Source organism: Bufo gargarizans, chromosome 1 (assembly GCF_014858855.1).
Source record: "Bufo gargarizans isolate SCDJY-AF-19 chromosome 1, ASM1485885v1, whole genome shotgun sequence".
NCBI classification, from domain to species: Eukaryota; Metazoa; Chordata; class Amphibia; order Anura; family Bufonidae; genus Bufo; species Bufo gargarizans.
In genome coordinates, this window is record NC_058080.1 from 198,721,084 (window position 1) to 198,739,540 (window position 18,457).

Consider the following 18,457-nt stretch of genomic DNA (forward strand, 5'->3'; position numbering starts at 1 on the left):
GGCACTGCAGCATGTAGTCGCTCATGTGTGCCAGGCTGCCCAGGGGTAAGGACAAGCTGTCCTCTGTGGGAGGCGTATCGTCATCGTCCTGCCTTTCCCCCCAGCCACGCACCAGTGATGGACCCGAGCTGCGTTGGGTGCCACCCCGCTGTGACCATGCTTCATCCTCATCCTCCTCCACCTCCTCCTCATCCTCGTCCTCCTCGTCCTCCAGTAGTGGGCCCTGGCTGGCCACATTTGTACCTGGCCTCTGCTGTTGCCAAAAACCTCCCTCTGAGTCACTTCGAAGAGACTGGCCTGAAAGTGCTAAAAATGACCCCTCTTCCTCCTCCTCCTCCTCCTCCTCCTGGGCCACCTCCTCTTCCATCATCGCCCTAAGTGTTTTCTCAAGGAGACATAGAAGTGGTATTGTAACGCTGATAACGGTGTCATCGCCACTGGCCATGTTGGTGGAGTACTCGAAACAGCGCAACAGGGCACACAGGTCTCGCATGGAGGCCCAGTCATTGGTGGTGAAGTGGTGCTGTTCTGTAGTGCGACTGACCCGTGCGTGCTGCAGCTGAAACTCCACTATGGCCTGCTGCTGCTCGCACAGTCTGTCCAGCATGTGCAAGGTGGAGTTCCACCTGGTGGGCACGTCGCATATGAGGCGGTGAGCGGGAAGGCCGAAGTTACGCTGTAGCGCAGACAGGCGAGCAGCAGCAGGATGTGAACGCCGGAAGCGCGAACAGACGGCCCGCACTTTATGCAGCAGCTCTGACATGTAGGGGTAGTTGTGAATGAACTTCTGCACCACCAAATTCAGCACATGCGCCAAGCAAGGGATGTGCGTCAAATTGGCTAGTCCCAGACCTGCAACGAGATTTCGCCCATTATCACACACCACCAGGCCGGGCTTGAGGCTCACCGGCAGCAACCACTCGTCGGTCTGTTGTTCAATACCCCGCCACAACTCCTGTGCGGTGTGGGGCCTGTCCCCCAAACATATGAGTTTCAGAATGGCCTGCTGACGTTTACCCCGGGCTGTGCTGAAGTTGGTGGTGAAGGTGTGTGGCTGACTGGATGAGCAGGTGGAAGAAGAGGAGGAGGAAGCCGAGAAGGAGGAGGTGGCAACAGGAGGCAAAGAATGTTGCCCTGCGATCCTTGGCGGCGGAAGGACGTGCGCCAAACAGCTCTCCGCCTGGGACCCAGCTGCCACTACATTTACCCAGTGTGCAGTTAGGGAGATATAGCGTCCCTGGCCGTGCTTACTGGTCCACGTATCTGTGGTTAGGTGGACCTTGCTACAGATGGCGTTGCGCAGTGCACACTTGATTTTATCGGATACTTGGTTGTGCAGGGAAGGCACGGCTCTCTTGGAGAAGTAGTGCCGGCTGGGAACAACATACTGTGGGACAGCAAGCGACATGAGCTGTTTGAAGCTGTCTGTGTCCACCAGCCTAAATGACAGCATTTCATAGGCCAGTAGTTTAGAAATGCTGGCATTCAGGGCCAGGGATCGAGGATGGCTAGGTGGGAATTTACGCTTTCTATCAAATGTTTGTGAGATGGAGAGCTGAACGCTGGCGTGTGACATGGTTGAGACGCTTGGTGACGGAGGTGGTGGTGGTGGTGTTGGTGGTACATCCCCTGTTTGCTGGGCGGCAGGTGCCAACGTTCCTCCAGAGGCGGAGGAAGAGGCCGAGGCGGCAGCAGCAGAATAGGCCGAGGCGGCAGCAGCAGAAGAGGTAGCAGGGGGAGCCTGAGTGACTTCCTTGGTTTTAAGGTGTTTACTCCACTGCAGTTCATGCTTTGCATGCAGGTGCCTGGTCATGCAGGTTGTGCTCAGGTTCAGAACGTTAATGCCTCGCTTCAGGCTCTGATGGCACAGCGTGCAAACCACTCGGGTCTTGTCGTCAGCACATTGTTTGAAGAAGTGCCATGCCAGGGAACTCCTTGAAGCTGCCTTTGGGGTGCTCGGTCCCAGATGGCGGCGGTCAGTAGCAGGCGGAGTCTCTTGGCGGCGGGTGTTCTGCTTTTGCCCACTGCTCCCTCTTTTGCTACGCTGTTGGCTCGGTCTCACCACTGCCTCTTCCTCCGAACTGTGAAAGTCAGTGGCACGACCTTCATTCCATGTGGGGTCTAGGACCTCATCGTCCCCTGCATCGTCTTCCACCCAGTCTTGATCCCTGACCTCCTGTTCAGTCTGCACACTGCAGAAAGACGCAGCAGTTGGCACCTGTGTTTCGTCATCATCAGAGACATGCTGAGGTGGTATTCCCATGTCCTCATCATCAGGAAATATAAGTGGTTGTGCGTCAGTGCATTCTATGTCTTTCACCGCTGGGGAAGGGCTAGGTGGATGCCCTTGGGAAACCCTGCCAGCGGAGTCTTCAAACAGCATAAGAGACTGCTGCATAACTTGAGGCTGAGACAGTTTCCCTGGTATGCATGGGGGTGATGTGACAGACTGATGGGGTTGGTTTTCAGGCGCCATCTGTGCGCTTTCTGCAGAAGACTGGGTGGGAGATAATGTGAACGTGCTGGATCCACTGTCGGCCACCCAATTGACTAATGCCTGTACCTGCTCAGGCCTTACCATCCTTAGAACGGCATTGGGCCCCACCATATATCGCTGTAAATTCTGGCGGCTACTGGGACCTGAGGTAGTTGGTACACTAGGACGTGTGGATGTAGCAGAACGGCCACGTCCTCTCCCAGCACCAGAGGGTCCACTAACACCACCACGACCATGTCCACGTCCGCGTCCCTTACTAGATGTTTTTCTCATTGTTATGGTTCACCACAACAACAAATATATTATTTGGCCCAATGTATTGTATTCAAATTCAGCGGGATATAAATTTGAGGCCTAGTATTTAGGCGCTGGGTGACCGGTATGGATTTAGTGACAGAATTAGACTTGGAAATGCACAGAAGCGTGTGTGTGTGAAGTTATTCTGAATGACCCAATGTGCACCTTGAATATTATATACCCTTTTAGGGATAGATTTCAAATAGCTCTGATATAGCAGAAACCACTAAATTATGAAATTGTTAAATTGGGAATTGTATTTAAACCCAGAACAAAAAATGTGCTTTGACGGACACTAAATAACTTTCCCAGCCACAACAGGACAGCGTTAATGAGAGATTTAGCAGGATATAAATTTGAGGCCTAGTATTTAGGCGCTGGGTGACAGGTATGGGTTTAGTGACAGAATTAGACTTAGAAATACACAGTAGCGGGTGTGTGTGAAGTTATTCTGAATGACCCAATGTGCACCTTGAATATTATATACCCTTTTAGGGATAGATTTCAAATAGCTCTGATATAGCAGAAACCACTAAATTATGAAATTGCTAAATTGGGAATTGTATTTCAACCCAGAACAAAAAATGTGCTTTGACGGACACTAAATAACTTTCCCAGCCACAACAGGACAGCGTTAACGAGAGATTTAGCAGGATATAAATTTGAGGCCTAGTATTTAGGCGCTGGGTGACAGGTATGGGTTTAGTGACAGAATTAGACTTGGAAATACACAGTAGCGGGTGTGTGTGAAGTTATTCTGAATGACCCAATGTGCACCTTGAATATTATATACCCTTTTAGGGATAGATTTCAAATAGCTCTGATATAGCAGAAACCACTAAATTATGAAATTGTTAAATTGGGAATTGTATTTAAACCCAGAACAAAAAATGTGCTTTGACGGACACTAAATAACTTTCCCAGCCACAACAGGACAGCGTTAACGAGAGATTTAGCAGGATATAAATTTGAGGCCTAGTATTTAGGCGCTGGGTGACAGGTATGGGTTTAGTGACAGAATTAGACTTAGAAATACACAGTAGCGGGTGTGTGTGAAGTTATTCTGAATGACCCAATGTGCACCTTGAATATTATATACCCTTTTAGGGATAGATTTCAAATAGCTCTGATATAGCAGAAACCACTAAATTATGAAATTGCTAAATTGGGAATTGTATTTCAACCCAGAACAAAAAATGTGCTTTGACGGACACTAAATAACTTTCCCAGCCACAACAGGACAGCGTTAACGAGAGATTTAGCAGGATATAAATTTGAGGCCTAGTATTTAGGCGCTGGGTGACAGGTATGGGTTTAGTGACAGAATTAGACTTGGAAATACACAGTAGCGGGTGTGTGTGAAGTTATTCTGAATGACCCAATGTGCACCTTGAATATTATATACCCTTTTAGGGATAGATTTCAAATAGCTCTGATATAGCAGAAACCACTAAATTATGAAATTGCTAAATTGGGAATTGTATTTCAACCCAGAACAAAAAATGTGCTTTGACGGACACTAAATAACTTTCCCAGCCACAACAGGACAGCGGTAACGAGAGATTTAGCAGGATATAAATTTGAGGCCTAGTATTTAGGCGCTGGGTGACAGGTATGGGTTTAGTGACAGAATTAGACTTGGAAATACACAGTAGCGGGTGTGTGTGAAGTTATTCTGAATGACCCAATGTGCACCTTGAATATTATATACCCTTTTAGGGATAGATTTCAAATAGCTCTGATATAGCAGGAACCACTAAATTATGAAATTGCTAAATTGGGAATTGTATTTCAACCCAGAACAAAAAATGTGCTTTGACGGACACTAAATAACTTTCCCAGCCACAACAGGACAGCGGTAACGAGAGATTTAGCAGGATATAAATTTGAGGCCTAGTATTTAGGCGCTGGGTGACAGGTATGGGTTTAGTGACAGAATTAGACTTGGAAATACACAGTAGCGGGTGTGTGTGAAGTTATTCTGAATGACCCAATGTGCACCTTGAATATTATATACCCTTTTAGGGATAGATTTCAAATAGCTCTGATATAGCAGGAACCACTAAATTATGAAATTGCTAAATTGGGAATTGTACTTCAACCCAGAACAAAAAATGTGCTTTGACGGACACTAAATAACTTTCCCAGCCACAACAGGACAGCGGTAACGAGAGATTTAGCGGGATATAAATTTGAGGCCTAGTATTTAGGCGCTGGGTGACCGGTATGGATTTAGTGACAGAATTAGACTGGGATATGGCCAAAAAATAACCACACTATTGCTGGTTAAATGCACTTGGTGACGGGCGCAGCTTGCCCCTGATTTAGTATATGGCCAAAAAATGAACAGACTATTGCTGGTTAAATGCACTTGGTGTCACAGCTTGACGCACCACACTACTGAGGGTTAAATGCACTTGGTGTTGGGCGCAGCTTGCCCCTGATGTAGTATATGGCCAAAAAATGAACAGACTATTGCTGGTTAAATGCACTTGGTGTGACAGCTTCACCCTGATGTAGGCTTTAGCCAAAAAACAACCACACTATTGAGGGTTAAATGCACTTGGTCGCAGCTTGGATGCACTTGGTCGCAGCACCGCACAAGACACAAAATGGCCGCCGATCACCCCAGAAAAAAGTGACTGACAAACGGTCTGGGCAGCCTAAAAACAGTGAGTGAGCATTTGAATTTCAGCAGCTCAATGATGCACAGCTGCAGATCGATCGATTAATCAAGTGAAGTCCTTTGGAGGAGTTAATCTGCCTAATCTCGCCCTACTGTCGCATCCGCAACCTCTCCCTACGCTAATCAGAGCAGAGTGACGGGCGGCGCTATGTGACTCCAGCTTAAATAGAGGCTGGGTCACATGGTGCTCTGGCCAATCACAGCCATGCCAATAGTAGGCATGGCTGTGACGGCCTCTTGGGGCAAGTAGTATGACGCTTGTTGATTGGCTGCTTTGCAGCCTTTCAAAAAGCGCCAAGAAAGCGTCACAAAAGCGCCAAGAAAGCGACGAACACCGAACCCGAACCCGGACTTTTACGAAAATGTCCGGGTTCGGGTCCGTGTCACGGACACCGCAAAATTCGGTACGAACCCGAACTATACAGTTCGAGTTCGCTCATCCCTAATAGCAACACATCTCCTTTTTTTTCTAATCAGTTTTTATTTTCTGATTCCAGATTTAGTTTTTATTCTATTTTTCTGAAAGTTATTGTGGGAGCTGCCATCTTGCCTGAGCTGTTCTTAACAGCGTTTACAAAGCATTAAAAAAAATTGCTTTACGGCAGCCACATGGTCAGGAGGGGATTCACTGATTCCTATGGAAAAGTTTTCTAGACATGCTCTGTGCCCTGGGCAGAGGTCATTGTACATGGAAAGAATAGATGAGCTCTGACAATCAGCAATTGTAAATGGTGGATCCTGTCTTATCTATACACAGAGGTGATATCTCCTTGTTAGTGTTGGTTGAGCACCAAAGCGCTCGCGTGCTCTGGTAGAACACATCCCAATGCTTGGGTCCTCTACAGAGCACCCAAGCACAATGGAAGTCAACGGGAGAACCCGAGCATTAAACCAGGCACCCCCTGACCTGAAGAGGGGAGGGTGTCAGGACTTTAGTTCAGCCTGGATATAGCTATATATTGAGTAAGAGCAGGGACTCCTAATCCCTGCTCTTACTCAATATATAGCTATATCCATATATGGAGTCAATGCTAGATGACACCCCAGTGTATTTAAATCTTATTTAGCCTCTATTTCTGAAAAGTTTCTGGTGGGATTCAAACTCACAACTTTCTACATTACAGCCAAAAAACTTCACCACTACACTATAGAGCTGCATGACCAGTTATTTTAAAAATAGGAGAAATCTGCTGTACAGATGAAACTCTAAAAATTAAAATATTGTGCAAAAGTCCATTATTTCAGTAATGCAAAGGAAATAATTAAAAGGAATTGCATTAATGCAGCTGAAAATTAGAATTTTGTGAAAAGGTTCAATATTCTAGGCTCAAAGTGTCACACTCTAGTCAGATAATGAATCCATACCCCCTGAGAAAAGGATACCTTAAAATTGTGACTTTGGGGTTTCATAAACTGTAAGCCATAATCATCCAAATTATAACAAATAAAGGCTTGAAATATCTCGTTTTGCATGTAATGAGCCTATCTCATATATTAGTTTCACCTTTTAAGTTGCATTTCTGAAATAAATGAACTTTGCCCGATATTCTAATTTTTCGAGTTTCACCTGTATAGGAACACTTACTAGTAATAATATTCCTATACAGCAGAAGTCTCATATTTTTTATTTTATTTTTTTAAGTAACTAGTCATGCAGTTCTATAGTGTAGTGGTTAACATTCTGGGCTGTAATGTAGAAGGTTGTGAGTTTGAATCCCTTTAGAAATAGAGGCTAAATTTAATTTAAACATATATACGTTTTTAGCCATAATATAGTTACATATATTATTATATATTTATAATATATGTAAATACCGTATTTTTTGCTTTATAAGACGCACTTTTTTCCCCCAAAAGAGGGGGGGGGGTGACAGTGCATCTTATAAAATGATGGTTGACTTTTTTTTTTTACAGGGCTGACACTGATATATCGCTGGTCACTATGCTGCACAGCGTGGCCGGCGATACATCAGTTACAGTGCGGGGAGGGAGGAAGGGGCTGGAGGCAACTCACAGCGGGGCCCGGTGCAGTCACTGTATTACACCGGGCCCCGCGCACAGAAGTCTCTTTGTATGTAAAATCTTTCATTAATCCTGAATCAATCGCTCTCCTTTTGATAAACTAGCCTAATCGCCTGCATCAGTACTCACTATGAATGTAGTGTGCGGTCCCTCCAGCGCATGACTTCATCCTGCTCCTGCTTCATTAATGAAGTGGGAGGAGCGTGACTGACTGAGTGATGTCAGTCACACGTCGGCCGGACTGCACGCTGCACTCATAGTGAGTACTGATGCAGGCGATTAGGCTAGTTTATCAAAAGGAGAGCGATTGATTCAGGATTAATGAAACATTTTACATACAAAGAGACTTCTGTGCGCGGGGCCCGGTGTAATACAGTGACTGCACCAGGCCCCGCTTTGAGTTGCCTCCAGCCCCTCCTCCCTCCCAGCACTGTGACTGATGTATCGCCGGCCACACTGTGCAGCAAAGCGGCCGGCGATATATCAGTGTCAGCTAGTTTATCAAAAGGAGAGCGATTGATTCAGGATTAAAGAATAAAGTACTGTAATGCTGTAAAACATAGGGCCATGAGGGGGACCAGCATAAGATGCTATATGTGTGTCACCCACACATATAGCATCTTATGCTGGCCCCCTTCATTGCCCTATGTGTCACAACACACATCCCCCATAACAGTGCATCATTCATAGATCCCACCATAACAGTGCATCATCCACAGATTTCCCCCATAACAGTGTGTCATCCACAGATCCCCCATAACAGTGCATCATCCACAGAGCCCCATAACAGTGCGTCATCCACAGATCCCCCATAACAGTGCGTCATCCACAGATCCCCCATAACAGTGTGTCATCCACAGATCCCCCATAACAGTGTGTCATCCACAGATCCCCCATAACAGTGTGTCATCCACAGATCCCCAATAACAGTGTGTCATCCACAGATCCCCATAACAGTGAGTCATCCACAGATCCCCCATAACAGTGCGTCATCCACAGATCCCCCATAATAGTGCGTCATCCACAGAGCCCCATAACAGTGTAATTCCCAGACCATTAGTTCAAAATCCACCAAAAGCACACCTTTTGGTTCAAATTTTTCTTCTTATTTTCCTCCTCAAAAACCTAGGTGTGTCTTATAACCAGGTGCGTCTTATAAAGCGAAAAATATGGTATATTATGGCTAAAACATCAGTACTAGTTTCCAACATATTATGCATTCATATGTCAGAAGTATGATTATATGCAGTCGAGTCCATAAATATTGGGGCATTAACACAATTGTAACATTTTTGGCTCTATACACCACCCCAATGGATGTGAAATGAAACAAACAAGGTGTGCTTTAACTGCAGACTGTCAGCTTTAATTTTAGGGTATTTACATCCAAATCAGGTGAATGGTGTAGGAATTACAATAGTTTGCATATGTGCCTCCCACTTGTTAAGGGACCAAAAGTAATGGGACAATTAACTTCTCAACTGTTCCATGGCCCGTTGTGTTATTCCCTCATTATCCCAATTACAATGAGCAGATAAAAGGTCCAGAGTTCATTTCAAGTGTGATATTTGCATTTGGAATCTGTTGCTGTCAACTCAAGATGAGATCCAAAGAGTTGGCACTATCAGTGAAGCAAGCCATCATTAGGCTGAAAAAAAAAAAAACATCAGAGAGATAGCAACAACCTTAGGCGTGGCCAAAGGTGAGCTCAGCAACACCAAGAGACCTGGAAGACCACGAAAAACAACTGTGGTGGATGACTGAAGAATTCTTTCCCTGGTGAAGAAAACACCCTTCACAATAGTTGGCCAGATCAAGAACACTCTCCAGAAGGTAGGTGTATGTGTGTCAAAGTCAACAATCAAGAGAAGCCTTCACCAGAGTGAATACAGAGGGTTCACCACAAGATGTAAACCATTGGTGAGCCTCAAAAACAGGAAGGCCAGATTAGAGTTTGCCAAACAACATCTAAAAAAGCCTTCACAGTTCTGGAACAACATCCTATGGACAGATGAGACCAAGATCAACTTGTACCAGAGTGATGGGAAGAGAAGAGTATAAAGAATGAAAGGAACTGCTCATGATACTAAGCATACCACCTCATCAGTGAAGCATGGTGGTGGTAGTGTCATGGTGTGGGCATATATGGCTGCCAATGGAACTGGTTCTCTTGTATTTATTGATGATGTGACTGCTGACAAAAGCAGCAGGATGAATTCTGAAGTGTTTCTGGCAATATTATCTGCTCATATTCAGCCAAATGCTTCAGAACTCATTGGACGGCTCTTCACAGTGCAGATGGACAATGACCCAAAGCATACTGCAAAAGCAACCAAAGAGTTTTTTTAAGGGAAAGAAGTGGAATGTTATGCAATGGCCATGTCAATCACCTGACCTAAATGCGATTGAGCATACATTTCACTTGCTGAAGACAAAACTGAAGGGAAAATGCCCCAAGAACAAGCAGGAACTGAAGACAGTTGCAGTAGAGGCCTGGCAGAGCATCACCAGGGATGAAACCCAGCGTCTGGTGATGTCTATGCGTTCCAGACTTCAGGCTGTAATTGACTGCAAAGGATTTGCAACCAAGTATTAAAAAGTATAAGTTTGATTTATGATTATTATTCTGTCCCATTACTTTTGGTTCCTTAACAAGTGGGAGGCACATATGCAAACTGTTGTAATTCCTACACCGTTCACCTGATTTGGATGCAAATACCCTCAAATTAAAGCTGACAGTCTGCAGTTAAAGCACATCTTGTTTGTGTCATTTCAAATCCATTGTGGTGGTGTATAGAGCCAAAATTGTTAGAATTGTGTCGATGTCTCAATATTTACAGACCTGACTGTGTATGTATATATATATATATATATATATATATATATAGCAGAAAAGGAGATTTGGCGGCACCAGCTATTGGCTCAGGTGCTGGGTCCAAAGGAATATATATATATCATTACACAAAAAAAATATAAAATATATAAATTTTTGACGGGATTTGAACTCACAACCTTCGATGTTACAGCCCAGAAAGTTAACCACTACACTATAGAACTGCAAGTGCAGTTGTGGGGGAAAAAAAATTATATTTATGTTATATACTACTAGTAACTATTCCTATACTGCAGAAGTCTGAATTTTTATTTTAATTAACTGGCCATGTAGCTCTATTATGTAGTGGTTAACATTCTTGGCTGTAATGTAGAAGGTTGTGTAGCAGGCTGTCAGAAACTTTTCAGAAATATAGGCTAAATTAATTACACTGACTCGAGCACACGTAATATTCGGCCGAGCATGTTTGCCCAATAGTACTCATACTCATTCTTGATATTACTTTTAAACCTTTGCCCCTCTAATTTAAAACTATGTCCTCTTGTAGCAGTTTTTCTTCTTTTAAATATTCTCTCCTCTTTTACCTTTTTGATTCCCTTTATGCATTTAAAAGTTTCTATCATATCCCCTCTGTCTCGTCTTTCTTCCAAGCTATACATGTTAAGGTCCTTTAATCTTTCCTGGTAAGTTTTATCCTGCAATCCATGTACCAGTTTAGTAGCTCTTCTCTGAACTCTCTCCAAAGTATCAATATCCTTCTGGAGATATGGTCTCCAGTACTGAGCACAATACTCCAAATGAGGTCTCACTAGTACTCTGTAGAGCGGCATGAGCACCTCCCTCTTTATACTGTTAATGTCTCTCCCTATACACCCAAGCATTCTGCTAGCATTTAATGCTGCTCTATGACATTGTCTGCCTACCTTTAAGTCTTCTGAAATAATGACCCCTAAATCCCTTTCCTCAGATACTAAGGTTAGGACTGTATCACTAATTTTATATTCTGCTTTTGGGTTTTAATGCCCCAGGTGCATTATCTTACACTTATCAACTAGTTATTGGTCTAACATTGGTTTTTGCAGTGTTATTTGGCTAGGGGATACCGTCCATGGTAATCCTGCATTGGTAATGAGATGACTACTGAAAAGTGATTTCTGCAGAGCAGGAGGTGTGACATGGAAAATGAAAAATAACATCACCGAAAATTCAAAAATTGATTTTCTGATGGCCCATTCCATTTAACAGTCCTGCTATGTGCTGCCACATTAACCTATGCATTGCCTTTATTCTGTCATTCAATTGCATAAAACTCCTGGGATAGGGCAGAGAGCACTGATGTGTAGTGTTCTGGAAAGACCACTGATCAGTGATGGTTTCTTCTTTATTTTTTTGGATGGCAGCCGTTCATAAATGTTTATTGTAGTTACAGTTTAAATGAACTGCCAAACAATAACTGAATTTAAAGACGACAATGAAAATTCCCTTAAGAATCTGGATAGACTAAAATGATATTAAAAAGCACAATATGTTATTTGGATTTTTTCCCTCTCTTATCCTAACAATTACACAGCTATGCAAAATCGGATTGTTTATCAGACACTATTGTGAGTTGGGCTTACTTCTATTGAAATGCAGAAAGTGCAATACCAGCGTCTCAGAGCTGAAACCTGAAGCTCCTAATGTAAGGTTGTTTCTTATGTGCCATTACAGTTTACTCGTACAGTATGTCTCATTATGCAACTTCTACCTCTGCACTCCTATACATAAACATAGGCTGGCATGGAAAGGCCACTACTGTTTTGCCAAGAAATCTCAAGTAACAGCTGACCAGAGGAATATTCAGTGATATTGTCACATTTTTAGAAATTTACAAGAATCCTTATGGATATTGATGGCATATCCTCAGTATATGCCATCAATATCAGATTGGAAAAAATATAAAGGGTGGTCCCTTGAGGTGGTGCAGAAGCACCCCCCAGATAACTACTCGTTAATTAGAACTATGTGAAAATAAGGGGTAGTAACGTATTAAAACCTAACTTTTATTAGGATAATTAAAGATCCCTATGAGGGGAGGAAAACCCCTACCAGACAAACAAGACACACAACAATAGGTAACCTGTAGAACAGGTCGCCTGATGGTCAGGTCCACTTTCACGTCTCTGAATGTGGCAGAAGGTGGACAGTGTGACCTATAAACATAAAACAAAAAATGAGACCGTGGCCGTCTCCCATGGTCTATAAACATGCCATAAGGCGAAATAAGGGTGGGTCTTACCGGTGGTGATCGGGGGGACCAATAAGTTCAATACCCAGGAGAAGGTCAATTAATATCAGATTGGCAGGGAGTCTGACACCCATCAACCCCACTGATCAACTGTTACCTCATAGTCTGAGATGGGCACCAGAAATTCACCACTCCATCAAGCTGGGCTGCTCCTATTGAATTTAATGGAGGCAGTCATGTAGCTACCAGCTCTCCCCAATGCAGAATGGACAGATCTTTGTATGTTATGACACCGACTTCTGTCCCTGGGCCTACAAAGTATCAACTGATCGGTGGGGGTCCCAGTTGTTGGACCTCCTCCTGAGGATAGACCATCAATATCAAAATCCTTGACAAGCCCTTTAAAGGGAACCTCTCACTGGGATTTTGTGTATAGAGCTGAGGACATGGGTTGCTAGATGGCTGCTAGCACATCCGCAATACCCAGACTGCGGGCCATGATGTATTTTCTAAACCAGTGCATTTTAATTAATTGGCAAATTACTGATAATTTTGTTGTAACGAAGGAACTTATGTTATTGATAATGGAACAATTTTAGGGATAATTTATGAATATTTTATTCACAGATTCGGATGTTCTATATAATTCAATGCTCTTATTTTGCCATAAAATTTTTAAATTTACACTGCATGGTTTATTTTCCAGTTCTTCCTGCAAGCATATGTTTTTATATCTTGTCCTTTTTGCCTGTAAAACATACTTTTAACCACAGATTCAATTTACTGACTAGTCTTTTTCCATTATAAATGCGTACACTTGTTTGTGTCCTTCATTACAGTGGTGCCTCTGATGAGCCATTGCGAATTCTCAGACGATAGAGCTTTACTTCACTTCCAATTAAGCAAATTTAGGTTTTATTAGTCATACCTCTGTTTCAAAAGACTTCATGTCTAGGAAGGAGCCTGAAATAATCAGTCCCTTTCCATCCATACAATCCCAGGGAACACACACTAATAAGAAGTGATTTACTTTCCTGCCTCTGAGAGTTAAATACCAGGAGCAGATGCACAAATCTGCCAGTGAAACTGATAACAGCATGTTGCTGCATGGCCTTCAAATACAATAAAATAATGGAAAAACGCAAAAGTAATGTTACACTAATGATTTATCATTTTCTTCCTAAGAAATATGGACAAGTTTAGGTCTCCAGAGAACCAAGAAATACTGTTTAAAGGGACAATCAATAACTATTAATAACTCATTGTCGTCAAGCCAAATTAAACTGTATATTTTTAGCAAATTGCGTAAATCCAAGACTTAGAATTTTATACAGACTTTCAGTGGATGTTTCTGCTATTTGCAATTTTTATTTCATTGAATAAAATAAATTATTGGAAAATAAAATCATTTGAGATATTTGATATGTCTTGTTTGCAATGTTTTTAGAGCACCCAGAGAAAACTTAAAGGAACTTGGCAGATTTGTCATTTCTGGGGTAAATAGCTATAGCTACATCCATGTCTGAGGGGTGACTATTGCACCACTAAGTTTTTCCCAATTGCACCACTAAACCTTGCCCCATCAGCCAGTTTAGCTTCATCCCCCATCTAAACACTGCTCTTAGTTTAGCAGTGCAGTCTGAGAAGCTGAAAAGGACCCTCTTCACATCTGAGCCCCTGCACTGCTGAACCAGCTGCACTGGTGGTATGTCCATCCCTCTAGTCATTTCTTTCTGCCTACCTATGGAGGCCACCTCGGGGAACCCTGATCTCTGGGGTCCTAAACATTTGCCATGGTGGTAAAGTCTGCCACTGCACAGGGAGAACAAACAATCTCCATGCAGATATTGTCCTTGGTCAGATCTGAACCTTAGAGTTTCCCTCATAGTTCCAAAATTGTCAACTGAGTAATTTATAAAGTGAATGACAAGAATGCATTTACATATTTCCCTAAACTAAAGACTGCAACATACTGTACATGTATGGGGCATAAAACTTTAAGTAAAATTAAGGAGTTATGAGCTCTTTAAAATAATTTTCTACATCATCAATGAGTCCTAAAGGTCCCTTCAGATGGGACAATTCAGTAGGCAACTGTCGGAAAGAAAGCATTCTTTCACGCAACGCCTGCTCGTCAGTGCAGAGATCTACTCCACAGACTTGTTTCCCAGCATCAGAGACTGTTTAGGCTACTTTCACACTAGCGTTCGATCGGATCCGTTCTGAACGGATCCGATCATAATAATGCAGACGGAGGCTCCGTTCAGAACGGATCCGTCTGCATTATTTTAGCATATAACAGCTAAGTGTGAAAATAGCCTCGTACGGATCCGTCCAGACTTTCAATGTAAAGTCAATGGGGGACGGATCCGCCTGAAGATTGAGCCATATTGTGGCATCTTCAAACGGATCCGTCCCCATTGACTTACATTGTAAGTCTGGATGGATCCGCACGCCTCCGCACGGCCAGGCGGACACCCGAACGCTGCAAGCAGCGTTCAGCTGTCCGCCTGTCCGTGCGGAGGCGAGCGGAGCGGAGGCTGAACGCCGCCAGACTGATGCAGTCTGAGCGGATCCGCTCCATTCAGACTGCATCAGGGCTGGACGGCTGCGTTCGGGTCCGCTCGTGAGCCCCTTCAAACGGAGCTCACGAGCGGACCGACGAACACTAGTGTGAAAGTAGCCTTACACAGCACAATCTTCTGCCAGCAAATTGCGATTTAGGTGCCTACACAAATGGACCAATTACCCGATGAATGGCGGCACCTTTACACCACCAGATAATCGCAAGTGAGCGTTCCTAAGACCGCTTGTTAGAGATCATCTAGAGTGTTCTCTGTCCGTGTAAAGGGCCTTTAAATATAACTACTACTGTGCTGCTACACAGTTAAAATCTATATAGTTTAATTCATTGAACCATTCATATATTCTATATTTGGTTATATGCTCCCATCTAGTGTCCGTTTTTGGTAATGCACTTGTTTTTTCTTGTTCGTGATATCTGACTCATTTCATTTCCTTGCTCCACCCCTTCTTCTGTGTACTTCACTTCCTGTATCTTCATACTGCTCTAGACTATGTACAGGTACACATGTATTCTCATGTACGCTTATGAAAGCATCATCTTTTGACTGCACAATACCAGAATCCATCTGTTCTGCTGTACTCTTATCTGGCTTACAGAATAAAGCAACTTACACGTATAAACTCGTATCACACACTATAGGTAGGTTAGTGGTAGGTCCCATGCTACACTGAGATACCTCTTATATTTTCATCCACACATTATTTCATCTTGTGTAGGATGTTATTGTGGTATATGTGGTTTGCTGCCGGCATCCTCCATTGTATGCATTGTTGCTGGGGATTGCCATTAGCAACGGATCACATGTGGAGGATCCTCTCCCCCGGTTATAAATACGCTACAGTATTTGGTGTTTGAGCATTTCCTCCCAGTTAGGCCACTCAAGCAGAAAACTATCATAGGTGTTATAATATGAAATTGTCACATTGTAGGTGTAGATACTGTATATCATAGATGTCATAATGTCATCGGTGTCATATTACTGATTTTTTAGGTGTACAAGGTATAATATCGGAGGTATAAATCATAGTTGCGAATTCATAGATGTCATATCATAGGCATACACCTCATATCAGAGGTGAATATCATAAATATCATCTATATCATAGATGTCATGTCCCAGGAGCATATCACAGATGTTATAACATAGGTTTATATCACATATACATACATATACTGTATATAATATAGGCATAGCATAGGTGTGCAGTACCCCAAATCTGGGGTTATCTGAAATTATTGTTTTATTGTATATAGTTCTGAATTGTTATGTAGATCGAATGTTTTGGCCATAAATACCAGTAAAGAATATGGTTGGTAAATTGTTAGCAGAAACCACCCAACCTCTATGTAGGAGTGAGCTGGTTCCTATCCTGAGACACAGAGGAAAGGAAGCACACTGCAGAGCTCCTGCAGAACTAAAGTCAGTCTCAAGAAAATACTTGAGAAATCAGACAGCAGAGTGAACAGCTGAATACCTGCATAATAGACACTGCTGTATGGTAAGGGACTAGGGTTTAGTCACCCACACTACTACTAGGCCAGTTAAAACTCAAATCTAGACCTGATAGTGGATATCTACACCCACAAGTGTTAACTTGCAGCCATTCAACCTGCCTCTATACTCTTTTACTGGTGTCGGAAATTGCACTGCTGTTGAATGCACGAAAAGTTGTATGCTACATTTAGTAAAATGAGACTGTTATACGTTCACTGGCCTCATTCTTCAAACTACATTGTCACTGCACCGATTTCCAGGGAGCAATGGCTTGAAAGAGTATACCGTGACACAATACCTTATCAGGGCTACTACCATCACTCCCATCCACTGCACTGGCTCCCCAGGGGATCACTGTACATGTCATAATAGTTTACAGCATAGGTGTTATATGTAGCATAAGTGTATATCATAGCTACCAATTTTGGATTGGTGATACGCTGACAGCATTTTACCTGCTGAATACTGAGTCAGTAGCACAAATTTGGATAAATGACTCTGAGATGAGACATTTCTTCATGTGATCCGCTGATCTTTATGCTGTTCGCTTATAAATATGCTTTTTAGCATCCAGTAAACAGCACAAGCTAATGCACCACAAATCCATTTTGCAAACATTCCTATACTATGCATGAGAAATCCAGTCTACATACACTTATCATAAATATAAACGTGGAGAAGATGCAAAATGAATGTGAATATATTACCACTAATAAATGATCATGATTAAGAGTGCTACATCTAGAAACAGTCAAAGATGTTCTTAGCTTACCAAAACAATGACAGCTGGCAGAGGAGTATGCTTGTGTACATGAATCATAGAAAGGATCTCTGGAAGGTGACCTTCTCGAGAGGCTACATAGAACATTCTGATGGAAAAAACACAGACTTTACAAACAACTATACATTTGTTCAGCTGTTTGATATTTTCTGATAAAATATACTGCAAAGTTTATTTTACACTGAACATGAACTTTACATAATTTAACAATATTTAACATATAGATGGTGCAAGGTTAAAGGCTTGCTTACATGAAGCTATTGCTAAATATCTTTCTGTTAGGTGTTATGTGTAAATGTGCTTAAGGCTGCAACAGCAAAATCCACATGTGGATCACCTCGGTCATACCCTGGGCCATGTCTGCATGTAATTTGAAACAAATGGCAAATATAAGTATGGCCCGGAAAGTATAGGTACAATTTACAATGTACCTCAAAGCGTGCCTCCTAATCGATAGGTATCGTCAAGAACTTCAACTTTCTCTATTACTTTACTTACCTTTAGGTTGGGGCTACACGTTGTGAGACCGCAAGTTTCAGAAAAGTTGCTCAGTAAGTTTAGAGCAGTGATTTGTCTCTAAAAGTACAACCAAATCTCATAAACATTGCAGGTAAGGCTTCATTCAGCCTTTCCGTTCCCCTGCTCGGATTAGGAAAAGGCACATAACTGAGTCAAACGGAGCCTAATGACCACATAGACTATAATGGGGTCCATTATGTCTTTGTTCAGAAGATGATTTCGGAGCAGAGACAAAAGTTGTGCGTGCAGGACTTTTGTCTCCGCTTCAAAATCATCTTCTGAGCAGAAACATAACAGCCTCCATTATAGTCTATGGGGTCCTAAGGGCTCTGTTTGGCTCAGTTATGTGCCTTCTCCGTCCGTTCCGTTCTCCTGCTCCTAAATGGAGCAGTAGAACAGAAAGGCTTAACAGTGAGGTGAACGAAGCCTAAGGGTCCATTCACACGTCCGTAACTGTTTTGAGGTCAGCAAATTGCGGATCCACAAAACACGGACACAAACGCATTTTGTGGA

The 18,457-nt window shown here is 42.9% G+C and overlaps 1 protein-coding gene across 1 annotated transcript in view; it reads right to left on the bottom strand.

The window, feature by feature from the left end:
• Window positions 1-18,457, bottom strand: part of LOC122925792 (cystine/glutamate transporter-like) — a 40,818-nt gene that overhangs the window by 11,506 nt on the left and 10,855 nt on the right. The window contains exon 4 of the mRNA XM_044277150.1: window positions 17,417-17,513. Coding sequence (XP_044133085.1) covers window positions 17,417-17,513 — 97 coding nt within the window. The remainder of the gene's footprint in view (window positions 1-17,416; window positions 17,514-18,457) is intronic.